Here is a 27027-nt window from a genome sequence, read left to right as displayed (position 1 = left end):
ACCCCCAGCCAAGCACCTCTATCCCCCTGTGAGCAACCACCCCTGTGCCTGCCCAACAGACACTGCAGCCCCTCGGAGCTGTGCATACACCACGCACCCACCCCGATATGCTCCCTGGCCAGCATCTTCCTGCGCAGCCACTGTGGAGGCACAGGGCCAGGAGTGGTGACATTCCCCCATCCCTGTCCTGCTACCGGTGTGGGGGCTCCTGCTTCTGGTGTCGCGGCCGCTGCTGCCTGCGGAAGGTCTGGGGGCTGAGCAGTGGGATGTGTCCGACGAGGCGCAGGGGCAAGCCTGGGCTGGGGATTTCAGAGCAGGGAGATGCTGGCTGGTGTCCCAGGGCTGGGAGATGGTGTCTGGGAGGTGCAGCTGGCATGGCAAAGGGCACAACGGCCTCCGAGGGGATCAGAAAGGCGGGCATGAAGCCATAGGAGAGATCAAAGGCTTTCAGGGCTACTCCACTCCTCAACGGGGCAAGGCGGGCTGGTATTGGGCTAGCCAGGGCACCTGGGGGGCCCACGGTGTCCCTGCCCACCTGGTCCTTCAGCAGCAGCTCCTGCAGTTTCTCCAGCTGTGTCCGGCAGATGTGGGAGAGTGTGCGGCTCTGACAGAAGGACTCCAGAAAGGAATCGAGGGGCAGGTCCTGGGCCAGGAACTGCTCTATCTGTGCCTGTGGGATGGGCAGTGGGACAGCATCAAGTCAAGAGAGCTGTGGGACCATGGAGGGAGCCCAGATGGCTGAGCCCCCCCCAGCCTCTTCTCCAGGGCCTGGCATGCAGGAGGGCATGGAGAAGTGTGCGGGGCCCAGGCGAGGAAAGGGCAGCAGCACAGGAGTCTCGCCTGACTCACCTCCGACTCTGCCTCGGAGGCATTGAGCTTGGCTTGGAGCTGGCCCAGGGCACTCTTCGGGCTCCACTTCTCCAGGTATGCCTCTGTGTTGGGAGGGGACAGGGCTGCCAAAAAACTGCCTGGGTGCCCCCACTGCTGGGGCTGCAGTTTTCCCTGTCCCCAAGCACCAGCTCCCCTCTTCAAACTGAAACACCCCCAAACACATCCCTGGAGCCACCTGCACACTGAGGCCTGCATCCCACCGCAGCATCAGTCCCAGCTGAGGGCTGGCTATGTCACAGGCAGCATCACCCCCCACTGCTCCTGATCAGGTTCGAGGGTCCTGAGCCCACCTGGGACTTTGTATTAATGCAGGTTGCTCTGGCCGTGCCAGGCTCTGCCTCGTCCCATCAGCTGTGCCCCACTCACCCAGGCGCTGCTGCTTGTCCCAACATGCCTCTCGTATCTCCCGCAGCTCCTGGTACTTGATGGCCAGGGAAGCCTTCCCATCCTCCAGCCGCGGGCGCAGGGACAGGTTTACCCTGGCCAGGGTGCAGTTTGAAGCCAAACACATCTCCCGCTCCAGCTGCAGACTCTGAAACTGTGGGAACGGGAATGGGGGTGTGTGTCAGCACTGGGAGAAATGGGCAGAACCAGTCAGAGCTGGCAGTCTGCTGGGAGGGGGTCCATCTCCATCCAGGGGCAAACCCTCTCCTCCTGCACCGTGCCCATCCCTCTGCTCTGCCTGGAAAGGGGGTGCATCCTGGGAGGGATGCAGCAGCTGGACCCGGGCTCCCCACGGCACAGGGCAGCTTACCCTGAATGTGGCAAACCTCACAGCTGGCTACCCAGTGCCCTTCACAGAGGAAAGGGCTCGCTAGCTAACAAGGATGTCAGGAGAGAGACGCACACCCTCTTTCGCTACACACACATCTTCTGCCCACGCAGAGTGGGGAATGGAGCGTGGGGCCAGGCTGTGCTTTGAGAGCCCCAGGGGAAAGATGCTGAAATCAGGCTGAGAATGATTTCAAAATAACCTGGTCCTGTTCCCGCAGAGGAACGCCAGGAACCGCTGGAGCTGGGCAGCACTCGGAGCTCATCCCAGCTGCGGGGAACGAAGCCAGGCACGGAGGGCACGGCGAGGGGCCCGGGCCTCCCAGCCTCCCCCAAATCTCGGGGCAGCGAGAGCAGTGGGGGCAGCGGCTGTGGCCTTGCTCTGGGTTTTGGTGGCCCGAGGCTGCTTGGCAGGCGATGGCTGCTGAAACCCCGAGCAGCACCCGGAGCCCCAGGGCAGTTGCCGGCCGGGGCGCCCAAGCCGAGGCTTCCCCGCGGCCACCCCAGCGCCGCCGGTGCCTTCCGCTGCTCCTCCAGAGCCCCCGGGCTCGGCGGGCGGGATTTCAGCTACCGCGGGGAGACCAAGGAGCGGCGGGGCCAGGGACGCCGGGGTGACGCCCGGCCCCGCGGGGCGCGGCCACGCAGCGCCCGGTGCCCCGGCTGCTCCATCCCGCGCACCGGCAAAGCCCCGCTGGGGGCGAGCGCTGCACGGCTCGGCTCGGCTCGGCTCGGCTCGGCTGGCTGCGGGACGCGGTCCCCCGGGCCCCCCCCCCGGCCGTACCTTCCTGCTGAGGCGGGCGGCGCGCTGCAGCCGGGGCTCGTCCTGCAGCAGGGCGCGGAGCTGCGCGGTGCTGAGCGCCCCGAAGCGGCGCGGGGAGCCGGGCGGCGCCGGGGGCCGGGACATGGGCCGGGGCACGGGCGGGCACGGGCCGAGACCCCCCCGCCGCCGCCGCCGGGAGCCGCGCGCGCCCCGCGCCCGCCCCCGCTGCGCGCCGCCCCGCGCCCGCCGGCCCCGCCGGGCTTAAAGGAGCCGCAGCTGAGCGCAAGGTGCTCCGGCTCTGCAGCGCGCCGCCCCGACTGGGGGGGACCGGCACTGCTCCCCGCTGTGCGCATCCTGCACTGCACCCCGCTGTGTGCATCCTGCTCCCCGCTGTGTGCATCCTGCACTGCACCCCGCTGTGTGCATCCTGCACTGCTCCCCGCTGTGTGCATCCTGCTCCCCGCTGTGTGCATCCTGCACTGCACCCCGCTGTGTGCATCCTGCACTGCTCCCCGCTGTGCGCATCCTGCTCCCCGCTGTGTGCATCCTGCACTGCACCCCGCTGTGTGCATCCTGCACTGCACCCCGCTCTGTGCGTCCTGCACAGCACCCCGCTTTGTGCATCCCGCTCCCCGCTGTGCGCATCCTGCACTGCACCCCGCTCTGTGCGTCCTGCACTGCACCCCGCTGTGCGCATCCTGCACTGCACCCCGCTCTGTGCATCCTGCACTGCACCCCGCTCTGTGCATCCTGCTTCCCGCTGTGTGCATCCTGCACTGCTCCCCGCTCTGTGCATCCTGCACTGCACCCCGCTCTGTGCATCCTGCACTGCTCCCCGCTGTGTGCATCCTGCACAGCACCCCGCTCTGTGCATCCTGCTCCCTGCTGTGTGCATCCTGCACTGCACCCCGCTGTGTGCATCCTGCACCCCGCTGTGTGCATCCTGCACTGCACCCCGCTTTGTGCATCCTGCTTCCCGCTGTGTGCATCCTGCACAGCACCCCGCTCTGTGCATCCTGCACTGCACCCCGCTGTGTGCATCCTGCACTGCACCCCGCTTTGTGCATCCTGCTTCCCGCTGTGTGCATCCTGCACAGCACCCCGCTCTGTGCATCCTGCACTGCTCCCCGCTGTGTGCATCCTGCACAGCACCCCGCTTTGTGCATCCTGCTTCCCGCTGTGTGCATCCTGAACTGCACCCCGCTGTGTGCATCCTGATCCCCTCTGTGTGCATCTGGAGCAGTGTAAGGTACTTTCTGGATCAGAGATCCTCCATTGCTCACTTCTTTCAGTATTTTCTGATTTCTCAAACCTTTGTGGACGGTTCCCAGTGGGGCACTGGGCTCTGCAGCTGGCAGACGAGGGCTGGCTTTTCCCTTAGCCCTTGGTCCTGGAAGCGGAACTCACTGCTGTGCTGTGCTGCCCCAAGACAAAGCCAGAAATGGTTTGTGCAGGTCGAAGTGCTTCTCAAACAGTCTGTCCTGGCAGTGCCAGGGTGTGGTGGGATGGAGGAGCTGTAGGGGCCTTGTCCTGCAGCCTCACAGCATCAGCTCTGTCTGCACTTTTCCTGGCACAGGTTCATCTAAAATGGTCTCAGAAACTTGGGTATGGTGAGCCCATTCCGGTAATGAGCTCTTCCCTCTGTGAAATGTGTTCATCTGATTCGTGTCGATATGGAACAATGCTAGGGCCGCATGATGAAATGTGACTTTCTGTCCTACATACCCTTGTTAACCATAAGCCTAAGAGACACAGAGTGGTTAATGTATATAGTTCCCATAAGCCTAAGAAACACAGAGTGGTTAATGTATATAGTTCTTGTATCTTGCAAGGGTTGCCTGACAAATATTCCAAAACTGGTTTTGTTGCTAACCGCATAGTATTAAGCAAAAGAAGTCTAATGTGAGGGATACCCCCAAAAGCGATTTTATGCGAGTGTGATTTGGATTTCGATCCGAGTGACTATAGTCACGGGGTGGATAATGTGGAGTTTGGATAATGAGGTGGGATTCCTGTGCACAAAGAGCTGTTAAGACTGCCCTTGCTATCTCTTGTGCGACCTGGGGGAGTGGAGACTCACCCGGCTAACACAGGGTGCAGATAAGGAGGGGGCCCTGTGGAGGCAGGATAGCCCTGCTTATGGTCAGCAAAGACAGTAAAATAACAGGAATGTGAGAGGTCCTTTGTTCTTCGAAAAGGCTTCGTGTCCAATAACTGACCTTTGCTTCATTACCTGTGAAATGCATATTACAACTCACACCCCTGCATATGCTAATGAAGATTATAGAGGTCATGCTAAACATATATGACTATAGCACTCGTCTCTCCACCCAAATCATGCTACACGTCACATATGGGGGGGGATGACACCTAATTCATTTACAAAGACCAACCTTTCCTATGAATATGTAGCAGCAAGAGAAATATAAACCGAAAACAAGAACTGTACGGTGTGCGTCTTGGTGGAGCAGAGACTCCCGGCGCACCCAGCGCTGTTTGCTTGCCTTTATTCGTTTAATAAATTGTAAACTTTAATTGCAATCCTATTTGGGGTTGAGTCATTTATCACACCTCACTAGTGTCTCCTAATTCTAGTGCTTCCTAACACCTAACCTACTTCTCTTTTGCTTCCATTGAAGTTCACTGCTTCTCAGTCCCAGCAGACAGATCTACTGTCGACTTTGAAATCATCTTTCTGCAGGATTGAAGCACGACTGTGCAGACAGGCAGGTAGCAAGGAACAAATCCTGACAGATGCAGCCTCCCAGCTGGAGCGGGACCTTTTGATCCTGGACTGTGAATGTGGTGATGATGTGAGAAGAGTTCTCCCACGTGACAGGTCCCTTCTGAACCCTCCTGTGCAGATCATGAACCCTCCTGTGCAGATCACAGGTCCTTTATCTCAGTGTAACTAGATTTAATTTTCTTACGTCCATTCCTGTGAGAACCACTCAAGGCTTTTTCCCTCCATAAGCCCCAGGACTCCAGTCCTAGCACCTGACATGGGATTTCTTGGGCCTCAGTGGGAGCACATCAGAGATACAGAACAGATGTTCATTAATGGAGAATGAGCTCAAGGAAGCAAATTTATTGGGATGCTTTACCAGACACTGCAGAGAGGCACAGAGTATATGGAAATCTGTGGCATGTAGCTTTTTTGCTTGCTGTGAGTTCTGGAGGCAGCTAAGAAACTCTGATGAAAAGTCATTCCAGGGCAGAGTGTCTTCCTCCCGCAGGGAAGGTACATGTGTAATCCACAAATTTCACAAGTGATATTTTATTCTTGATTATGAACATAATAACAAGAAATCATCGGCAAGCACAAGGGAAAAGAGCTGAGCAGAGCGGGAGCCTGCACTCAGAGAGGGGAAATGGAAAGTGGCATTTTGCTAAAACCCTACCCTTGGGCTCTCCTCTCTGCTCCAGAAAGGCTCCAGCCCTTTGGCCATGCAGAGCCTTTGCAGAGTGTCCGGTGTGGACAGGAGGGGGAAGAAGCACTAACAATATGAAGCTGGTTTGATGAGGATAAGGGAGGATTTGCAGTTCCCTTTGCACAGGCTGCCCCATGTCATGCCGCCCTTGAAATTTAGCCGTACAGAATAACACGACGAGTACCACCACCCGCCCTCATAGCTGTAGGCACAGTTCTTACTGTAAGTGTCCTGATCCCGATCCTTTGTGGAAAACTTCATGTTGTCATGCATGGTGTTGGGATTGTCTGAGGTCATGGCATCCCCTGCCGTCCCTGCGTAGGAGCCCAGCCTCAGCCGGTAGCCGTGGGACTCATCTTCCACGCTGAAGAGGTTATAGTCTGCGAAATTGGTGTTGTCCGTGGAGTCCTGGATGACAAACCTGACCTGGTAGACTTTCTGCTTGGCGATCTGATGGATGTACTCGGTGCCCAGCCAGTACTCGCTGCGCACGTTCCCAAAGCCGTACTTGTAGGTGCTCCAGGACTCAGCCCAGGTGACTGGAGTGTCTTTCTGGTTCCTCTGGATGACTGTCCAGCCCCCGTTTGTCATGTTCATTTCACAGTACACCACGAGGTGGTGGAGCCCTTTCGGCTGGATGATGTAGACACCACTGCGGCTGCCAGCAGGGATCTCGCTGCAGTCCTTGGGCCAACCTGGGGCAGGAAACAGAGATGGTTATTAAATCCCACACGATGAGACACTGAAAGCACCTGATATTTCTTTTGTGCCTATATCCTATTGCACACACTTTCTTGGGCTGTATTCCTGCCACATGCTCATAGGAGTAAATCAAAGTCTTGAAATGATCAATGTAAGAGATGGGCTTCATATCTTCCCAAGACAGGATTCAAACTGATGGGGACACACTGCCAAAATGTCTTGGCCTGGTGAGACCAAGCGAGACACCCAGCACACCATGCACCCTAGCCCAGGTTGGATTCAGTCTTGCAGTGCTGTGGTGACTTGCCTGTAGCATGCAGGGGATGTATCACCACACAGACAAACGCAAATCTGGGTCATAAAGCCATTGGCTGTTACAGCATGGAGGCTTTAGAGCTTTATAGTAATCTCAGAAACCCTGGAGAGAGTGCGATTAAGACATCCATATTGCTAATAATTAAATCAGTCCTTGTGATCTCAGTTGGGCAAATCCATCAGTTTTCTCTGGGCTTACCCAAGTAGCTCTTTAGAGATTTTCTGGCTTGTTTGATTTGATTATGATCTTTCCATGCCCCAGAGTGTCAGCCCCTTATACAACAAACAGCTGAATGCACCTACACGCTTCTGGGAAGGGACTTGCTCCATTCCCAGTACCTCTGCTACTGGTTATTCCTACCCAGATAGGACCTACCTTGTGGTCCTATGGGCTAATGTCGACTCAGTCAGTTCAGTAACACAGTCCCTGTTTTACCCAGTCTTCTCATCAACTGTACAGTGAAAATGGGAAAATAACCAATCACCACTTCCCAAAGGCCAAAAATGAATCATCGCTTTTCAGTTTGGATCTTTAGGTGGAAAATTTCCCATGCTAAAGATCCTCATCAACGACTGAGTCCAGGACATGGGTGGTAAGAGATTCCCCTGAGGTTATGAGCTGTAGCCTGTCAGAAAACCAACATTTTTCTTGGGAGGAGCCAGTGCACACGTAGGTCATGGGCTAAGCTGGCTGAGAGGTCTTCATGAGCCCAGCGATGGTGAAACCTTATGAGCAGATGTACTCCTTGAGAAGAGACTTACCATGGCCCGCCGGTGGGTGGGGGGCAATGTCTCTGACCTGTCGAACATGTTCACCATCATTATCTGAATTAACAAGAACAGAGGAGACAGGAGTGAGTGTTGAGAGTAGACATGTCACATGCCTGCTGGGAGAGCATGATCTTCTCCAGATGTTACTCCTGTTTTTCTGTTGTTGCTCCTAATTCTGGAGAGACTTTACCATTTCAGATATCAGCCAATTGGTAGTTTGGGGGAATTTACATGGTGTTAGAATGGGGCAGATGCTTTCTTGGTGAGAAGGATTTGGGCATACTGTGTGGGGGAAAGACTCGGAATGGTGGTGGCAACACTGGAAAGGTGGTTGTTAAAGTGCAGTAGAAGCAGTTAGGAAGGGACTCAGGAAGAAGAGGGATTAGAGGGGGAAGAAATGTGAGAGCAGACACAGAAAAACTGGTGCAGGTATCGGGAGTTGGGAGAGGGGCTCTGCTCAGCTGGGTCAGAAGGGAATTTGAAGGGTGTTACTGGAAGAGAGGATGGTTTATAGTGAATTAATACATTTATTTTGCAAGAACACCTTCTGTGTATCCACTGATGGCTATAAATCAGAGGAATGAATCACAGGCTTATGGAATCACAAAAGCCATTCTTGTCCCCTCTCTGAAACAGATGCCTAACCCTGCAGCTGCTGCTCTCTGATGTCCTCAAATATCTGCTCCCTGCTTTCACTCTCAGCTGGTGCTTTCCTATCCCCTCCCTTATGAAGTGTTTAACTTAAGCCTCTTGCACTGTGTATGAGCCCATTCCTGACCTTACTACAGCCAGTGTACACTTTTTCCTGCAGACAGACTGTAATATTGCTATCAGTTCCTCCTTCACGGTCTTCTGATTTTGGGACTAAATGATTCAATTCTTCAGCCTTCCCTGACACAGTCCGCCTGCTAGATTTTTGACCCCTTTCCTTTTGACTCTCTCCAAATGTTCCTCGAAGCCCATCAGTGAATGTCGTGGCTGGCCTGAGCCCGTGTCGAGTGGGAAACACTCATATAACATGGTCTAGAGGACTTTCCTACCATGGTATTTACTTTTACTACAGCCATACGAAGCCTTTCACTGATGTGCGGTCTGTAAGCCACAGTCTGCCCCTGCTCCTTTCTGCTTTTGCTTCCCATCCATTTGGATGCACTCCTCCAAAAGTCAAGACTTTAGAATATTAGCCTGTCTTCTCTGGCATGCATCCCTGCTTGCCCTTCTTGCATTCGTTCTGCTCATATTTTCAGAGCACCCTACCAGTAGTCTGGGTGAGAGATGAGTGTGAAGCCCAGAGCACACCCCCTTTCTCTACTCAGACTTGCAGTTCTTGGTAAAGCCCAAGCTCTTGTCTCAGTCACGGGTGCTCCCTGTGTTGGCAGTTCCCTGACAGCTGACCTTTGCAGTGAAGACTGATGTGAAACCAGCATCAAACACTTGGACCTTGAGCTCTTCTGCCAAGAACTCTTCCTCCTCCCTTGGAAGGAAACCAGCTCTTTCTATCGTGTTATGTCCCACCCACAGCCCCCAGTTTTATTCCAGTAGCATTTCTTGGAGGCTTCTTCATTGCTCCAATATACCCTGGTATTTGTAGATTACTCTGTGCCATCACCTGGCTGATTGCTCTGTGTCAGTGACACTGCTTAGACTTTGTATTAACTTCACTTAGTTTCTCATTGTGTTCACTTCTCTCTTGAATTCAGTTCTCCACTGACCTTTTGATTTCCAGAGGTGGCTACTGTTCTCCATGTCCTCAAAACACACTGTGATTGTTTGCCTTAACATCTTTAACACTGCTTCTCCAGGGGAGAGCCCACGGCCCGCAACACCCTTGGCTTGGTTTTGTGGCCAATGACACTGAAGCTGTCCCTTCTCCTGGGATCCTGTGAACTCTGGGCTTTGTACTGTTGGACTCACTTAAGGGCAGAAGAACTTCATGCCAGACAGGAGAAGAGACAGGCAGCAAGCAGAGGAGGACTCTGAGATGATTCTTGTTGCAGTAAGACAGCCCACAATTGCACTGGCATTGTCCACACTTAGAGTAGTATTTAGTCCTTCCTCTGTGTTACTGGGGTGTGGTGAGGCTGGTGAGGAGGTCTGTGTAGGATCTGACTGAACGTGACCTTGTTTGCCTCTCCCTATTGTAGTGGTTTACTTACCGAGCTGGGAGGACTCTGGGGGAACATTCATAATTTCATCCAGTGTACCATTGAGGAGATGCACGTTTTTTATGTCTAAGAAAGGAAGAGATGCTGCCAGGGCCAGCAGGCAGGTGAAAAGCAGGAGACAAAGGCTCTGGGTAGCTGAAATGGGAAGAGATCAGAAAAAGAAGAAAGCGATCATGACTCTTCCATTAGAGAGCCATAAATCCCATTCGACTGCTTTACTTGCAGAGTAAAATAGGAAAATAAAATTCTTTATATGTAAAGCTCCCTCTTGGAGCCATAAGCCCCAATTCACTCATTTAGATGAGCTGTCATATACTCATTGGCATGAGTCATTAATGGTGGCATCTGCTGTTTGTGGTTTTTGAGACAGGAGAAGTGTGAAAACCTTGTCCAAACCCAAAGTGACTGTAATCAGAAATCCCTGTAAAAAACAAGTCTCGGGGCTGGAGATAACAAACAGGGTGAGCATGGAGGGAGGAATCCCCTTTCCTCCCAGCTCCCATGATGCTCCCGTGACAGACTCACATGTTGGAAGCTGAGACTACACCTGCCTCCAGTCCAGGTTTGCGGGGGCAGTAAGAATGCAAATGTCTGGGTGGCAACAAGCCCCAGGCAAGGCTGTGTGCATTTGTCTGCTCTGCATGAAAGCAGCATGACTGAGAGGGACAGCACAAACTTTCAGGAATTACTGCCTGGCTGGTGCAAATTATGTCCTTTATATGGTTATACGGCTACTTCAAAATTTCCATATATAGCCAGCAGCTCTGGTTTGTTCTTGTTCAGAGCAGCTAGGGAAACCAGCACACTTTTTGCAATATTAAATCTAAATAAAACGGTAGAAAGTTTATCATGATTCCTAGAGAGTGGGGCATTGTGGAGACACCTGGCCATGGGGAAATCTCTTCACGATATGACAGATGTAGCTCACCCCAGCAGATTACAAATGTGATCCCTCCACTGTTTGAAAAGGAGCAGAGCCAAACCTATTGCATTGCCCTGGGGTACCTGGGTTTGGCACCGTTCCCTGGGATGACTGAGAAGGAAAATGATCAATGATGCCAGCCTGGAACTGCTGCGTGCGATTGCAGCCACCCTAGAGACAAGCACCCCTTTCTGGGAATGCTCAGAGCTGTCCCAATCATTTATGCTGGTTACAGCTTTATAGCAAAGGTCTTTTAATCACACTTCAGTCCAACTGATCTGCTTCTCAATTCCTATATAACATTTAGTGTCTTGAGACACTTGTGTTTAGAGGCATGTTTAAAGACATCTCTTCTTTAGGCCACCAGAGAAGCAATGCTCCCTCCACTGCTGGCCCATTCCCCCATGAATGGTTATGAAAGGTCTGGGTAGGAAGGAGATGCAGGGGAAAGGATCAGCCTCTCCTGGGTGTTCTTCTGGGGACAGCAGCGTGCTTTTGGGCATCTAACCTCCAGATCTTGATACCTGTTCAGTATTGCTCCTTAAGCAAGAATATCTAAAAAATCTGTTTTCTATTCTAGGTTATTTAATACTTTCCTTGGAGAATTGAAAATTACAAAGAATGTTTGGTAAATATTAGGCTTGTAAAATGGGCTATCTGGCACTCCAGGGCTACACTGATACAGCCTGAAAATAGCAGAACATGCAGACTCCTGCTCCAGTTCCCAGCCCAGTGCACAGCGAGCCCAGACAATGTAATGGACTTAGCTCTGGGATGGTGTCGTGGTTTAAGCCCAGTTGGCAACTAAGCACCACACAGCTGCTCGCTCACTCCCCCCCGGCCCACTGGTATGGGGGAGAGAAGCAGAAGAGTAAAAGCAAGAAAGCTCATGGGTTGAGATAAAAACAGTTTAATAAATGAAATGAAATAAAATAATAATAATAATAATAATAAAAATTGTAATGAAAACAACAACAAACAAGAAAGGCAAGTGATGCAAATGAAAACAATTGCTCACCACCCTCCGACCGATGCCCAGCCCAAGCAGCGGTCCCCCGGCCAGCTTTCCCTTAGTTTATATACTGAGCATGACATCGTATGGTATGGAATATCCCTTTGGTCAGTTGTGGTCAGCTGTCCTGGCTGTGTCCCCTCCCAACTTCTTGTGCATCCCCAGCCTACTCGCTGGCGGGGCGGTGTGAGAAGCAGAAAAGGCTTTGGCGCTGTGTGAGCACTGCTTAGCAGTAACTGAAACATCCCTGTGTATCAATACTGTTTTTCGTACAAATCCAAAACACAGCCCTATACTAGCTACTATGAAGAAAATTAACTCTATCCCAGCCAAAACCAGCACAGATGGCCAGGGTGTGGGGAGAAGGAGGCCCTGTAGAAGACAAAGTGCCGGGATGCCCTGTGACCCACAGCCACAAGCAGCGGTGCTGTCCCATCCCATCCCATCCCATCCCATCCCATCCCATCCCATCCCATCCCATCCCACACTTACCCATGCCGTCTCTGCGGGGACCCTGCGGAGCGGGAAGCCGAGCAGGTTTGGCCTGACTGGAGGGGTGTCCAGCCCGAAAATTATAGGGCTCAGCAGGTGGGGGGGTGGAGGCACGAGACCCAACCACAGCACTTGTCCTCTGGTTGGCAACAGGACTAGTGGTTTACAGCTTATTTGCTCTTCATCATTAAGTGATATGTCTTCAGACAATGAAGTCTGTGTCTCACAAAGGTGAAGAGCTTTCTCAGAGGCAAAGCAAATAATTTTGTGCCAATAAGTGAATGCCTTAAAACAACCGCGATTTACAGTGCCTGGCTGCCCCCCTGCCCTGGCAGGGTTTCCCCAGGGAACGGCATCCTCTGGGCACCTCTGCACATTTCAGCTCTTAAGTAAATACCCAGATGACATTCCCCCTCCTGGATCGAAATCAAACATCAGGCGAAATCACTCTCTCCAGAGCAGGCATTGAGCCCAACAGCCACTGGGAACCCCATTAGACCCTTCAGGGAAGAGGTACTCTAGTGTTCCTGGCAAATTGTGCACCGAACTTCAGAAAGTGCCACTCCAGGTGCCTCCTGACGTGCCTGGCCTGCCACCACCACACTGCCTCTTGTGCAACGTGCACTGTGGTCTCCCCTGGCGCCGCAGCCCTTGCGGCAGTCACAAGGGAGTTTTGGGAACAGTGACGTGATGCTGATGTAAAATGGTCTCACTTCAAGCCCCTCTCTGCTACTAGGAGTGCTTACACCATGGATTTCTTACAGAAAATGCCAGACCATCCTTTTCCTAGGGATTGATACCCGCAATATTCTGAGTTATGAGGACTCCTGTGTCTCAGCATCCACCTCGTGCTGGACAGCACAAGATAGCCAGAGCCTGCGGAGGAGCAGGCTGGGCTTTTGCCACAGGCTGTTCGCTTGCAGCATGGCTGCCTGGTCATGGAGACTGCTTTGCATGCCTTGCTGTGCTGCTGCTTCTGCTCAACAGCAGATTCAAGCAAAGGCAGGCAGCAACCCTCAGCTGAGCTTCACCAATAGCTTCCAGTCCCCAGCCAGCTTTTCCAGGAGGCTGTAGCCAGTGCTTGGGTTAGGATGTGGAAAGCAGGGAGGGGGAAAGGCCATAGAGGACTCCAGAAGGAGTCCAGCTAAGACCATCAAGACAGTCAAGGCAGGAGCACATGATGTATGTGGACAGTCTGAGGAAGATGGGCTTGTTCAGCCTGGAGAAGGGAAGGCTGAGATGGGATCTTGTTGCTGCCTACAGCTACCTGGTAGGAGGGTGGAGAGCAGCTGAAGTCAGGCTCCTCAGATCACTGTGTCTCATTTTGGACCCTTCATTACAAGAAACATATTGACATACTGGAGCAAGTCCAGCAGACGCCACCAGACTGGTCAGGGCCTGGAGCTCAGGACGTGTCAGGAGAATCTGAGAGAATTCTTGGGCTTGCACCACCGGGGGAAGAGCAGGCAATGGGGAGGTCTTATTGCTGACTACAACTGCCTCATGGGAGGATACAGAGAACATGGAGCCGGACTGTTCAAGGAGGTGCATGGTGGTGGGATGAGAACCAATGGATCTAAGTTGGAACATGGAAATACCAGTTAGAAACAGGGACTTTTTTTAACATGAGGTTGGTCAAATACTGAAACAGGTGCCCAGAGAGAGGTGGTGGGATTTCTATCCTTAGAGGTGCCTGGACAAGGACCCGATATTTTAGATCTGCTTTGAGCAGGGGTAGGACTAGATGATCTCCAGAGGTCCCTCCCAACCTAAATTATTGTATCACCCTGTGATTCTATGACTCTCCTTGGGGATGCACAGGGATAGGATGAGAGGCAACGGCCATAAGGGAAAGGAGGGAAATTAGAATGAGACAAAAAAATTTCATCCTGAAGGTGTTCACAGTCTGGGGGGGAAAAAAAAAAAGAGAACTTGTGGGACCTCCATTCCTTGACATATTCACAACTGACCCAGGCATGACCCTAAGTAACCCATTTTAAGTTGTCCCTGCTTTGGCCTTGAGATTAGACCAGAGACATTTGGAGGTCCTCCTGGTCTTGGTTACCCTGCGTTTCTCCGGTTCTCTGAAGAGTCCCCTCCCCAACCCTTATGCATCTGTATTTCTGCAGGAGCACAAACATGGCACCAGACCTTGTGCAAGATGCAGAGCTGGCCACAGCAGAACGTGCCTTTAGAAGCCTCTTTGTAAGCCCAAAGAGCTAGAGAAAAAGCCTGAGGGCCTACGGAGCATGAAAGACCCATGCAGCCAGCCAGGCGGGTGTGATTTACTTTTTCAGGATTAACTGCTACTGTCACGGCCCTGAGTGCACCAGTGGGCCTTAATGGCTGGTGACCAGTCCCACCTGGGACCTTCACCTGTGCCCATGAGGTCTGTTTCAGCTCAGCCCTGGGCCCTCAGTCCTAACCTGAACCACACTGTATGAGTACTGGTCTCCAGTCCCCTCTCTGGCCTTGTTTTCTGGATGGATCTTAGACCGACACTGTAGATAGCTTATTTCCTGGATGGACCGCTCAGATCCGTGTTGTAGCTTGTCTCCAGCCCTGCCTTTTGCACTGTGTCCTTTTGCCCAGGGTCTTGGGCCCAGCTGACGGCTTGCCTTGCTTGGAGCTGTTGCCAACACTCAGCTCTGCCTGCTGTGCTCAGACATGGCATGATGGAGCCCCAGCAGCAAGGGCATTGCCTCCTCAGGGTTCACCCTTGGCTTCTGACTTGCCTGCCCATGGGGAGCAGCTAGCCTTTGCTGCTCCCCGAGAGCTGGCTCATGCCTTCGTTCTTCTCCCTTGAGTCCTGCACAGTGCCCCCTGCTCTGCCTCTCTCGAGTGCAACCACTGGTGGTTGTCCTCAGCTCTGCTTCCCATCTGTATCTGCTCAGAGGTCCTCTTGCAGCTGTCTTCTTAGAAAGAGGTCCCACGACAGTGTGATTTAGAAAACCTTTGATAGCTTTGAAGACACCATCCACTGGAATGTTTGAGCTAAAGTCAAAACCAGGGTCTCTGCTGGACTGTAGATAAGCTGTTCTGCTGGCACACTTTGAAGGAAATACCATTTGCATCTAGTTGGAGCAGCCCAGTGGAGCCTGCTGTACCCAGGGGCAGGGGAGAACTTCCTCTCCATGACCTGTGGGGCTCATGGTCCCACTGCATCTGGCAGCCCTGTTGCCAGCAGTCATCCCAGTGGTGGCTCACCAGCAGCAGCCTGCCTGCCAGCCCTGGCACAGGCACCCCACCATTCCCCGAGGCGTTGCATTGCTCGGTGCTGGCGTTAGCTCCAGCGGCAGCCCATGGGAGCCCCTAAGTCACTCACTTCCCCTTCCCCCAAAGAAAGGGGACATGGCCCATCTGCCTGGGGACCTTCTTCCCAGGGCAGCTTGGGCCCTCCCCCCTCCATAGACTTGGGAGTGCTGCTTTTACGATTCTCCCAAACTAAATAAGGCTGCAGACAAGGGCTCCCAACCTCTAACCAAGCAGGGGTGAGATCTAAGGATGCAGATGGAAGTTGATCCAGGGATTCCTTACATCGGAGAGGTCTGGATGCTGCTGTCCATCCAGATCTGCAAGTTGCACTGCTTGATGTGGGCTCCTGCATTACGGAAAGTTTTGTGGGAGCCTCAGCTTGGCACTGGCTTGCTGCAAACACCAGATTCAAAGCTGTGCCATGAAGATGACATCTGGTCAGTAGGCTACTGAAACCAACACAAGAGAAGAAAGTAGAAGAGCCACATCTTTATCCTCTTAAAATTGGCTTGACAAAGTGATGAAGCTGTCTGCACCTTCTGGCACCAAGAACAATCTGTCCTGGGAGCATTTTGCTCCTGTAGAGGGAGCAACCCCTGGTCGACATTGCTGGGGCTGGGGGGGATCTGCAGGGTCGCACCAGGCCAAAGACAAGGATTGGGAAGGAGAATGGCAAAGATACCCACAGGCACCTGCTTGTAACCTGGAGCCTTTGTCCTCTACTCAGAGCATGCAGATTGGGGTGCCGGGGTACACTGTGTATCCAGTGTCTTCTGGCTGCTGGACACTGGTCCAATGACTTAACTCATCGATCCTGAAACCTGCTAGTGGAGAGTTAGCAAGCAGGCATGTCTCTTGAGGACCTGTCCTCATCTTTCCAAGGTCACCTAATCTCTCCTCCTTTGCTAGTTTCTGTGTGTATGTCCTTAAAAATCTGGGTCTCTCCACTTCGGTTTGATCATGGCTCTCCGGAATTTGCTCCAAGTGGGCAATTCACATGTAGTGTTTGTGTAGCTGAGAGAGTCAATAACTGAAAAGGGCATTATTTTGTACTTCTCTGGCTGGAAGGCTATGCCTACCTCCCCTCAGGGGGTTTAGTTGTGTTGTCATGGGATCTGAAAACTGCTCAAGTCCAATTTGCAAGTGCCTCCTTGTGCCTCTACAAATAACAAGTGTGAACACAAGTGGGTGTGTGCATGCCTATAAAGTCACCATGGAAAGCTTGGCATGGGAGGGTGCACCACTGGGTTCCTGCTCTCTGCTCAGCTGTGCTGTTGTGATGGGTGAGTTATCTTCCCAGTGGCACACTGCATTCATGTGTGGTGCTGGCCTCAAACAAGACCTGACCGGGGTGAGTATACAAAGGCACAAGATGATTAGCAGGACAGCAGCCATGATCTTACCTGGGTGATGCATGCTGCCAGGCACCCTGGCAGCAGAAGGGACGCAAGACCAAAGCACCATCGACACACATGCTTGGTGCCAGCCTGTGCTTTTCCCAGGCTACCTATGCCCTGTATTCCCATGTCCTGTCAAGGGAGGTTAATGTGGAGACCTAGATTTCAACTTGGTCCTTTCCCTTCCTGACCAATGCATGTGGCACATGTGGTGGTTGCACAGGGGTCCTTCCGCCAGGCATGATGGTGTCTCCTCCAGTAACTGAGCTAGTGCAGGGTGTAGGGGTGTGCTAGTGGCCAGCACAGAGGGTTTGGGCTTGTGTCACTGTGTGGCCCCAGGAGACTTCCTCCTGTCTGCTTGGGAGCTGGTATCTGTGCAATAGGACCCATCCCTTGCATCTGGTTTCCCGCTAGCTGTCATTGGGCTGGAGTGGCTTATATAAAAGGCTTAAGCACGATTACTCCAAAAAGAACTGTTTCTTGTGATCCCTCCCCCCTGACAAACTTCTCTCCCCAGATCTAACTGTGTCATTGTCCTCTCTTAGCTACTCTTGGGCTGTAGGTTTCAAGAACAGATCTGCAGGTTGCTGTCTGGTGCAGGGAAGGGGCTCATCAGGAGGGTGACAAAGCCATTTCTCACCTTGCTTCAGCCCTGCAGGGGCAGAGGCTGCATCGAAGCTGCAGCTTCCACCACCCTGGGAGCCCCCTGCTCCTGCCTGTGCCCCTTGGCTCTGCCTTCCCTGGTCCAAGCTCCCTGCGGGCCTTTGGCAGGGGCAGAGGGGGCTGCCCAGGGATCCTAATGGTGCTGGGCCCTTTCCTCCCCAGGGCTCCAGGCTGGGACAAGTTGGCTCCGTGGGGACCTTGTCCTCCTTCCCACAGTGGTGGCGATGCTTCTCCTCTGTGCAAGTGCTGGTCCAGCAGTACCCACTGCCAGCTCCCGGAGTGGTGAGTATGGAGTGGGTGGGGGGCACTGGCTGGGCACCAAGGTGCAGAGCAGGAAAGTGTCTCCCTAGCTCAGCACTGACTCTCAGGTCTGCTAAGTGCTAGGAAGGCCAGCATGCACCTAGGCTGATGCACAACAGAAGAACTCCTCACACACACAAACCCCTGGGCCATGGCTTGTAAGGTAAGCAGCCTGACACCTGTCAAGCCATCCTCACCCCCTTGGTGGCTCCGTGCTGAAACCAAGGGGTTTCTGCCCAAATACCATAACCTGTCAGGATTGCTCTGCGGTGCTTGTGGTTTTTCACACTTCAGTTCTAGGAGAGATCCTCTCAGCAATTTTTTTTTTTTTTTTTTTAGCTTTTGTTGGCTTAGGGGTATTCCCTTCCTCCCTGCAAGGGAGGGTTACACTCTGGGCAAGACCTATGTGCCTGAGAAAAACAGAAATTCATGGGCTGAATCGGAATTACCCACAGCAAATTGTCCCTCATCAGACACAAAACAAGAAAAACAAATTAGACAGCAAATTAGTTTGGCAAGTAAGTCATGACAAATCAATCCTGCTAACAGATAAACTGCAACAAGCTGGGGGAAGAGATTCCTATGAGATCAAGGTAGAACTAAGCCTTCTTTTGCAATTTGATGACCTCCAAGCAAAACATAAATTTTCATTACATATCCTCATCCAGTGGAACATTTTGGCCACTTCTGGTTCTTGCAAGAGCTGCAGCTCAATATATCAAGGGCCTTGTGTGAGGACCAGATATACTTGGAGGACATCACTGGCATCTGGAAGATTTTTTTCCCTCTCTTTTCTTGGCCAGATGCACTAGAAGGCTCCAAATGAGATAGCAAGTCATGAGGAATAGATCCCAGGGCTTTTACCAGGGCCACTGTCTTAAAGACCTTCAGTTGCCCTGTGGATGAGCCAGTGGAAAAGCCACTCTACACTGTGGAGCAGACCACAGATAAAACCAGCCCTTTTTGTCCTGAGTCTTCACTCCCCTACCGGAGCTCCTTGTTGGCCTGACAGACTCATATGATCCTTCTTTCTCCCACCCCATTTTGTGTTTGCCACTGCTGCTGTCGCAGGGTTCCCCGTAGACTGCAGCCATCTCCGCAAGACCAGCCCCAGTGGGGTGTACGTCATCCAGCCGGCAGGGTCTCCCCCACGGGTGGTGTGGTGCGACATGGACACCGAAGGCAAGGGCTGGACTGTTGTCCAGAGAAACTCTCATGATACTGAGATCACGTGGAAGCAATCCTGGACCACCTACAAGTATGGTTTTGGGAACGTGCGGGGCGATCACTGGCTGGGCACCGAGTACCTGCACCTCCTGACGCAGCAGGGCACCTACAAGGTCCGCTTCATCGTGCGGAATAAAGTCAATGTCACCCATTACGCCGAGTACGACATCTTCAGGGTGGAGAGCGAGGCTAGTGGTTACCCGCTGAGACTGGGCCGGTTTTCTGGTGATGGGGATGACTATCTGACCAGCTATCACCCCAAGAAGGGGGGCATACACGACAACATGAAGTTCAGCACAACTGACAGGGACCAGGACCAGTACAGTGGGAACTGCGCCAACAGCTACGGGGGCTGGTGGTATGACAGGTGCCAGAACGTCCTGCTCAATGCCAAAAAACACATCCTTTGGCCAGGGTTCTGCGATAATGGCGACTGTGCATCCTCCCTCATCCTGGTCAAACCCACAGATGTGTGCTGACCGTGCCGCAGCGCCCAGCCTCCCGGGATTTTGTGGGAGTGACACCGTCCCCAGCTCAGTGCCCCGTTCCTGTGCCTGCCAACAGCCCTGTGCCAGCCCCGGTGAACGTCCTGCGCTGCCCGCAGCTCCTGCACCACCACCAGCTGAAACACAGTGGCTCTGGGGCTCGGGAGCAATCGCCCGGAGCCCCGGGCACGTGGGCAGCTTTGCCCGGTGCTGCAGTGCTGGCTGGCACTGGGACGCAGGCACTGGTTTGGGGTGGGTGCCCCCACTCCTGTCCTCGGGAGCGGGAGACAGTGCAAGTTCCCTTCCCGGTGCAATCAGTGTATCCCTGCTTTGCTCAGGCCCTGCTCCCTCCCTGGGCCCCATATGCCCCACAGCTCTGCTACCCATGGTGGGAGAAATCAGCTGCAATAAACCCCAGATCCAGACTTTGCTGCCTTGTGTCTGTCTACCTGCCGCCGCGACACTGCACATAGGTGTGTGGGGATCACTCTGTCCAGTCTTTGGGGTGGTGGACCTGGGGGAAAGTAGGTGCAGGTCCTCTCCTGGGCAAGGAGACACACCTCCCCAAGGAATGCCAGATCTCCCTGGGACATGCAGAGCTCACCTCCCCCAGGACTGGCGTGGCGGCTGCTGGTTTCAAGATGATTTGCTCAGGCAGTGCTGGGCCAGGTCAGCTGTTAAGCTGATTCTGCTCCCAGGCTGAGCTGGTGCAGAGCTGGTGTGGCATGCAGGGGTTTTGTGCTGATTTTTCTTTTTTTTTTCTGAAATATTTCGATGTCCATAGTGAAAGGCCTGACGCCCATTCTCCCTGCTGCTGACTGTCCCCAGCATTAGCCTGTTACATGAGCTTTTCTCCCTTTGGTACGGTTGTTGTACACAGCTGAGTACAGCTGTTGTACCTAGTTCTGTCTGTGGTTTTGTTCTCAGGTCTCTGGATGCAATATTGCTTCCAATGGCTCGTTCCAGCCACTGTGTGCTGAACTGTGGCTGTAAGGCTATGATTAGCCAACAGGGCCAGCAAAGCCCAGTATCTTGCAAAACCCTTGCCCATAGTTTGCCCCTGTCCGTGGCTGGGTGGTTGTTCTATGCTGTGAAAGGGAAGAAATCACCAAGTATTGGAGTGTGGAGAGGGTGGTGGGCTCCCTGAGTGAGTGAGAGATGCAGGTAAGTCACTCCCATCGTACTCTGCTGCAGAGGGGGAATGTGGCTATGGATCTCCTTTGCAATGGAGGGAAGTTTGAACTTAGGGCTTGAAAGAAGCCATGATTCCTCTTCTCTGTCTTTGGAAGAAAAACTGAGCTTCAGGAAGGCTTGTGGCTGTGAATCCTGAAGAACTTGGGACTCTCAGGCCAAGATCTGTGGCTGAGGTCCCAGGGCACCCTGCAGAGCCATGGCAGTACCGTGTTCCTGAAGAGGTTGCACAGGCAGCCTTGGTCGCCCTGGAGGCATCTGTGGGCCCGCAGCCCTGATGCATGGGGAGATGAATGTATGAGCGTGCTGGTAGTTGAAAAAGGCTTCCCAGTTTGAGCTGACTTGAGAGTAGCATTTCTGGACTGAGAGATATGTCTGCTGGTTTAAAAAGTCATTTGCACTCCAGCCTGGATGTACAACCTAACTGGAGGGGAGAGGCTTGGCAGAAAAGGGCTTGGGGTTCCTGGGAAACAGCAATTTGCCCAGGAGTCAGCAATGCACCCTTGCAGTGTTGAAGATGAACTGCATCCTGCACTGTATTAGCAAGAGTGCAGCCAGCAAGATGTCACAGAATCAGAGAGTCACAGAATCATTAAGGTTGGAAAAGACCTGTAAGATCATCAAGTACAACCACCAACCCAACCCCACCATGCCCACTAAACCATGTCCCGCAGTGCCACGTCCACATGTTCCTTGAACACCTCCAGTGATGGTGACTCCACCACCTCCCTGGGCAGCCTGTTCCACTGTTTCACCACTCTCAGTAAAGAAATTTTTCCTAAAATCCAGCCTGAACCTCCCCTGGTGCAACTTGAGGCCATTTCCTCTTGTCGTGTCGCTAGTCATTTGGGAGAAGAGACCAACACCCACCTCTCTGCAACCTCCTTTCAGGTAATTGGGTTCATGAAAGGCAGGTCCTGCTTGACCAACCTGATCTCCTTCTATGACCAGGTGACCCGCCTAGTGGATGAGGGGAAGGCTGTTGATGTTGTCTACCTGGACTTCAGCAAAGCCTTTGACACTGTTCCCCACAGTATTCTCCTGGAGAAGCTGGCGACTCGTGGTTTAGACAGGTACACTCTTCGCTGGGTAAAAAACTGGCTGGATGGCCGAACCCAGAGAGTTGTGGTGAATGGGGTGAAATCCAGCTGGCGGCCGGTCACAAGCGGAGTCCCCCAGGGCTCAGTTTTGGGACCGGTCTTGTTTAATGTCTTCATTGATGATCTGGATGAGGGGATAGAGTGCACCCTCAGCAAGTTTGCAGACTACCACCTCCCTGGGCAGCCTATTCCAATGTTTCACTACTCTTTCAGTAAAGAACTTTTTCCTAATATCTAGCCTGAACCTCCCCTGGCACAACTTGAGGCCATTTCCTCTTGTCCTATCACGTGTCACTTGGGAGAAGAGACCAACACCCACCTCTCTGCAACCTCCTTTCAGGTAGTTGTAGAGAGTGATAAGGTCTCCCCTCAGCCTCCTCTTCTCCAGACTGAACAACCCCAGCTCCCTCAGCCGCTCCTCATCAGACTTGTGTTCCAGACCCCTCACCAGCTTCGTCACCCTTCTCTGGACACGCTCCAGCACCTCAATGTCTTTCTTGTAGTGAGGGGCCCAAAACTGAACACAGGATTTGAGGTGTGGCCTCACCAGCGCCGAGTACAGGGGCATGATCACCTCCCCACTCCCGCTGCCCACACCATTTCTGATACAGGCCAGGATGCCGTTGGCCTTCTTGGCCACCTGGGCACACTGCTGGCTCATATTCAGCCACCTGTCAATCAACACCCCCAGGTCCTTTTCTGCCAGGCAGCTTTCCAGCCACTCGTCCCCAAGCCTGTAGCGTTGCCTGGGGTTGTTGTGGCCAAAGTGTAGAACCCGGCACTTGGCCTTATTGAACTTCATCCAGTTGGCCTCAGCCCATCGATCCAGCCTGTCCAGATCCCTCTGCAGAGCCTTCCTACCCTCCAGCAGATCAACACTCCCTCCCAACTTGGTGTCGTAGGCAAACTTGCTGAGGGGAACATCATTCCCCTCTGGTCAGCACTGGGAGACCACATCACAGGTACCATGTCCACTGTTGAGCTATCTAGTCCACAGAGATATCACGACACTGGAGCAAGCCTATATGGACCCAAGCTGATCCAGACCTCTTGAACTTCTGGGATCCCTGCCATGTCAGGCTGTCTCAGCCCGATATCCCAACCATGCAGTGCTTTGTGGCCTTGTAGTGCTGTTTTCCCTTTCTTCCCTGTCCACTCTTCCAGTTACCTCCCAGGGCCCGGGACAGCGTTCACAAGGTTAACAAAGGCAGGATGATGCTGGCCTGGCCTGCTGTCTCTGGTTAGCTCCAGGTCATGGCTGGTGGGGCTGAACTGAGCTGATGCTTCTCTCCAACCCTCAGTGCTTGCTCTTGGCTATGTGGTATTGCTTTCCCTTTTTGAAAGATCCCCACCTTGAAACCCAACCCTCTTCTTTAAGTGAAAGTTTTGTCTTTAATTCTTCATTTGAGTCTTATGAAAAATTTTCCCTTTTGAAGTCTTTTCTTACTGCACCGAGCCTCAGGTCTGCTCCTGGCAAGAAACTGGCGACAGTTGCGAGAAGTTCCCAAACAAATAAAGGACATTTGTGCAAATCTGTGCAGGTTCTGAAAGCAGTTTTATTCTGCAGTATGAACACAGACTACAGCAGAGATATGGTGCGTACATGGCCTGCCTGGGCTTAGAGCAGCTTAGATCAGGTTAGCTAGTGATGACTGATATTTTTCTGCTGAAGTCATCTATACCTGCAAAGCAAAAAGAGAGTAAGACCTTGCTGGATCAGGAGGGTTTTAGGTTTCTGAGCACAGTTTTCTCCCCAGAAGGAACATGCTTGGAAACTGCAGTGTTTATAAAGACTTGTTCTAATAATGATCCCTAAAAACCCACCACAAGTGAAAGACCAGAGGCAAAGCAGGGAGCTTTGCTACTTTTCAAGAGAAGAGGAGAAGAAAACAGCTCTTGATGTACAAGAACAACCCTATTCACCTCCAGCTCCCCAGCCAGCAAAACGGGCCCCAGCAGGGCAGTGGTCTGGCCATGTGCCCAGTGCAGACAGGAGGGGAAAAGAATACTAATGGTATGGAGCTGGTTTGATGAGGATGGCAGAAGCTTTGCAGTTCCCGTTGCACAGGCTGCCCCATGTTATGCCCCCCTTGACGTTCAGCCGTACAGAATAACACGCCGAGTACCACCACCCACCCCCAGAGCGGGAGGCACAGTTCCCTCTGTAAGTGTCCTGATCCCGATCTTTTGTGGAGAATTTCATGTTGTTGTGCACGTTCCTGGGATTGTTTGAGTCCATGGCATCCTCCAATGTCCCTGTGTACGTTCCCAGCCTCAGCCGGTAGCCGTGGGACTCATCTTCCAGGCTGAAGAGGTTGTAGTCTGCGAACTTGATGTTGTTTGCAGCATCCCAGATGACAAACTTGACCTGGTAGACCTTCTGCTTGGAGATCTGATGGATGTACTCGGTGCCCAGCCAGTACTCAGTGTGCACGTTCCCAAAGCCGTACTTGTAGGTGCTCCAGGACTCGGCCCAGGTGATCTCCGTGCTCTGCCGGTTCCTCTGGATGACTGTCCAGCCCCCATCCGTCACGTTCATTTCGCAGTACACCACGATGGGGTGCAGTCCTGTGGGCTGGATGGCGTAGACGCCACTGGGGCTGCCAGCAGGGATCTCGCTGCAGTCTTTAGGCCAACCTGGGGCATGAGAGAGGGTGATTTAACAAAAGCCTGTGCAACAGGATAAGACCATGTTTCACCCTGTGGCAGTATAGAAGGACATCTGGCCAGAGTACCTGGGGGATACTCAGCTGTCCCAGCCCAGAGAGAGAATCACAGAATCACAGAATCATTAAGATTGGAAAAGACCTGTAAGATCATCAAGTCCAACCATTGACCCAACACCACCATGCCCACTAAACCATGTCCCGCAGTGCCACGTCCACACGTTCCTTGAACCCCTCCAGGGATAATGACTCCACCACCTCCCTGGGCAGCCTCTTCCAATGCTTCACCACTCTCTCAGTAAAGAAATTTTTCCTAATATCCAGCCTAAACCTCCCCCGGCGTAACTTGAGGCCATTTCCTCTTGTCTTGTCGCTTGTCACTTGGGAGAAGAGACCAACACTGAGTGGGTTGGCCTCAGCCCTCTGTTCCTTTTCCATATGGGACACCTAACAGGAGGCAGCGCCAGTGAAAGGCCCCAGACCCACTGGGCTATGCTGGTTTCAGGCCAGGAAACTGATATGGACACTAGTGGGCTCCTTTGGGTCTCCTGAAAAAGGGGTTGTGTCACTAAAACAGGGTCACACTGGGGAGGAAGGTGAATATGACCTTGCCCTTGCCTGTGACTGAGGGAACAGGAGGAAAAATGCCCCCTTCAAGCACACAGACTCCCTTACCAGTCTGCACCGTGCACACCCCCCCTCCCCTACACACGCACAGCCCTGCGGCCTGTATTGGGTACACCTCCTCACTCCATCCTGGAGCAGGGCCAGCGTTAGGGATGGTGTAGGGCCCTTCCCCACCTGGAGCTGGCCATACATGAGCACACAACACTGGATCCCCCCTGTGCTGGCAGGTGTGGTCTCCCCATGCCTTCAGCTTGCTTGCTGCAGGACCTTCCACTGCAGTTAAGGTCATCCTGCCAGATTGGCAGAGCGCCTCTCCCCAGCTGAGCAAAGCCTGGGATTGATGCTGCCTCTCCCCAGCCCGCCTGCCTGTGGTGTTTTTGGATCTGAGGCATCATAACACACCCTCTCCCAAGTGTCATTTTACCACGCGTCCGCCGGCCCAGAGCATGGGCTGGGGCTGTTCACCAGCCAGTGCTGACCCAGACCAAGGAAATGAAAGGGGCTGGTGAGAGCACTGCCATGCCCATAGGATGCTACATACTGGTTTTCTTCAGAGCACTCGCCGAAGCGTTGGAGGGAGATTTCTTGAAGATGTTTAGGGTTTGTATGTACATGGAGTGGCCTGGGGCAGCCAAGACCAGCACGCAAGCAAGGAGTAGAAGGCACTGGGCTGCTAGAAATGGAAAAGATGGAGAAAAGATGAAATGTGACCCTCCCTCCAGAGAGGTGGGAAATCCCGTGGCTTCAGCACTGCACAGTGTAACACGACCGTGTGAGATACAGGAGTGTGCCAAGCATGCTGGGCAGCATCAGACTGGTCCATGCAAGCTGGAAAGCTTGCCAAAAGGCCTCAAACTCTTTTGCCCAAGTGGTAGACAACTTTGCCTTTTCCCCTTGACCAGCTCCTAAAAAGTCATGCATGAGATGATGGTTTTGGGTGGAGCGAAGTACCCAACAACCGCCTGAGCCAAGTTTCATTCCTGGCCCCTGAAGGAGGGGATCGGCTGGGATGAGCCAGAAGGCAGGGCACAAGCTGCTGGTGTTCAAAGGGGTGGCAGGTGAGCATGCCCTCAGAGGGCACCAGTGCCAGCGCTCCCCATCGGTGTGCAAGAACCAGTGCATGGAGCCTCTCCCTATTGCTGGGCTGCCCTACCTGTGCTCCTCCCATTGCTAGAAAGGAGGGTCCCGCTTCCCAGGCCAGTACTCACCCATGGCGTCCACACTGGGAATGCCCTCTGGAGCGCAAAGCTGTGGACTGGTAGGTCTCACAGAGGCATTTGTAGTGCCCTCTGCAGTGGGCGGGGTGAGCTGGTCCTACCCACCTCCCAGCTTCCTTTCTCCTGGAGGAGGAAATCAGGCTGGCTTTCCTTTGTGCCCTTAGAAAACAGCAGTTGAGATGAAGGTGCCTGTGGTTCTAGGTGCATAACTTCCTGAGCTGCAAAGAAAATAACCTCTGTGCCAGCAAGAGCCCTTAGAACGGTCTCTTCTGTGAGTGCTTGGCTCCTTGGATGGAATTTCCCCTGGGAACAGCATATTTGGGAGCTTTGAAGGGTGCAGCTCAGTAAATAAACACTTGAATGCCAATCACCAACCAGTGTGGAGAGCAAACACTGGGGATGTCCCAGCCTCCCACCATTACAGCAGGGTGCTGCCAGGTCAATTGGTTCTTGTTTAATGCGCTATTGACAAGCCCAGCCTAGTTCTTGGTGGGGAAGTCACAGCAGCCCTGAGACTCCCAGAAAGACTGGCTGTTGTGGGACAGTATTTGGAGTGGCTGGTGTTTTCTGGACTGCATTACAGCAGGCAGATCGTTGTGGCAGAGGTGATCTCCATCTGGGGGAAGCAGAAGAGGTCTCTGTTCCCCAGTGGGCCACAGTCCTGATC

General features: G+C 53.2%; 4 protein-coding genes across 4 annotated transcripts; 1 reads left to right on the top strand and 3 right to left on the bottom strand.

Annotated features, from left to right (window-relative positions):
- Positions 1-190: 190 nt before the first annotated feature.
- Positions 191-2625, bottom strand: VPS37D (VPS37D subunit of ESCRT-I). The gene is made up of 4 exons (XM_059829464.1): positions 2444-2625; positions 1258-1429; positions 850-932; positions 191-670 (listed from the first exon to the last, which is right to left on the bottom strand). The coding sequence occupies exons 1-4, from the start codon at positions 2564-2566 to the stop codon at positions 191-193; spliced, it is 858 nt and encodes a 285-aa protein (XP_059685447.1). The 5' UTR covers positions 2567-2625.
- A 3294-nt stretch (positions 2626-5919) lies between these two features.
- Positions 5920-12236, bottom strand: LOC104258824 (fibrinogen-like protein 1-like protein). The gene is made up of 4 exons (XM_059829483.1): positions 12233-12236; positions 9798-9941; positions 7633-7695; positions 5920-6548 (listed from the first exon to the last, which is right to left on the bottom strand). The coding sequence occupies exons 1-4, from the start codon at positions 12234-12236 to the stop codon at positions 5920-5922; spliced, it is 840 nt and encodes a 279-aa protein (XP_059685466.1).
- Positions 12237-15736: 3500 nt separating this feature from the next.
- On the top strand, positions 15737-19553 carry LOC104255616 (fibrinogen-like protein 1-like protein). Its single transcript, XM_009809732.2, has 3 exons — positions 15737-15806; positions 17710-17829; positions 18919-19553. Exons 1-3 carry the CDS (start codon positions 15737-15739, stop codon positions 19551-19553), a joined length of 825 nt encoding a protein of 274 aa, XP_009808034.2.
- A 4305-nt stretch (positions 19554-23858) lies between these two features.
- LOC104261690 (fibrinogen-like protein 1-like protein) lies at positions 23859-26355 on the bottom strand. The gene is made up of 3 exons (XM_059829482.1): positions 26348-26355; positions 25685-25893; positions 23859-24487 (listed from the first exon to the last, which is right to left on the bottom strand). The coding sequence occupies exons 1-3, from the start codon at positions 26353-26355 to the stop codon at positions 23859-23861; spliced, it is 846 nt and encodes a 281-aa protein (XP_059685465.1).
- Between the last annotated feature and the right edge of the window lie 672 nt (positions 26356-27027).

This window comes from Gavia stellata, chromosome 25 (assembly GCF_030936135.1).
Source record: "Gavia stellata isolate bGavSte3 chromosome 25, bGavSte3.hap2, whole genome shotgun sequence".
Classification (NCBI taxonomy): Eukaryota; Metazoa; Chordata; class Aves; order Gaviiformes; family Gaviidae; genus Gavia; species Gavia stellata.
Note: the sequence above shows the minus strand (reverse complement) of the source record. Positions and strands in the feature narration are given on the sequence as shown.

What these genes read in the sequence shown, in the direction of transcription:
- LOC104255616 (XM_009809732.2), top strand. Translation starts at nt 15,737, where the DNA reads ATGCAGATGGAAGTTGATCCAGGGATTCCTTACATCGGAGAGGTCTGG. An exon ending in GCTGCTGTCCATCCAGATCT is followed by an intron (nt 15,807 to 17,709) that starts GCAAGTTGCACT and finishes TTTCCTCCCCAG; the next exon opens with GGCTCCAGGCTGGGACAAGT. An exon ending in CACTGCCAGCTCCCGGAGTG is followed by an intron (nt 17,830 to 18,918) that starts GTGAGTATGGAG and finishes CTGCTGTCGCAG; the next exon opens with GGTTCCCCGTAGACTGCAGC.
- VPS37D (XM_059829464.1), bottom strand. Translation starts at nt 2,566, where the DNA reads ATGTCCCGGCCCCCGGCGCCGCCCGGCTCCCCGCGCCGCTTCGGGGCG. An exon ending in CCGCCCGCCTCAGCAGGAAG is followed by an intron (nt 1,430 to 2,443) that starts GTACGGCCGGGG and finishes CCGTTCCCACAG; the next exon opens with TTTCAGAGTCTGCAGCTGGA. An exon ending in CCTCCGAGGCAGAGTCGGAG is followed by an intron (nt 671 to 849) that starts GTGAGTCAGGCG and finishes CCCATCCCACAG; the next exon opens with GCACAGATAGAGCAGTTCCT.
- LOC104261690 (XM_059829482.1), bottom strand. An exon ending in GAGTGCTCTGAAGAAAACCA is followed by an intron (nt 24,488 to 25,684) that starts GTATGTAGCATC and finishes CTCATGCCCCAG; the next exon opens with GTTGGCCTAAAGACTGCAGC.
- LOC104258824 (XM_059829483.1), bottom strand. An exon ending in CCCAGAGTCCTCCCAGCTCG is followed by an intron (nt 7,696 to 9,797) that starts GTAAGTAAACCA and finishes TTGTTAATTCAG; the next exon opens with ATAATGATGGTGAACATGTT. An exon ending in CCACCCACCGGCGGGCCATG is followed by an intron (nt 6,549 to 7,632) that starts GTAAGTCTCTTC and finishes TTCCTGCCCCAG; the next exon opens with GTTGGCCCAAGGACTGCAGC.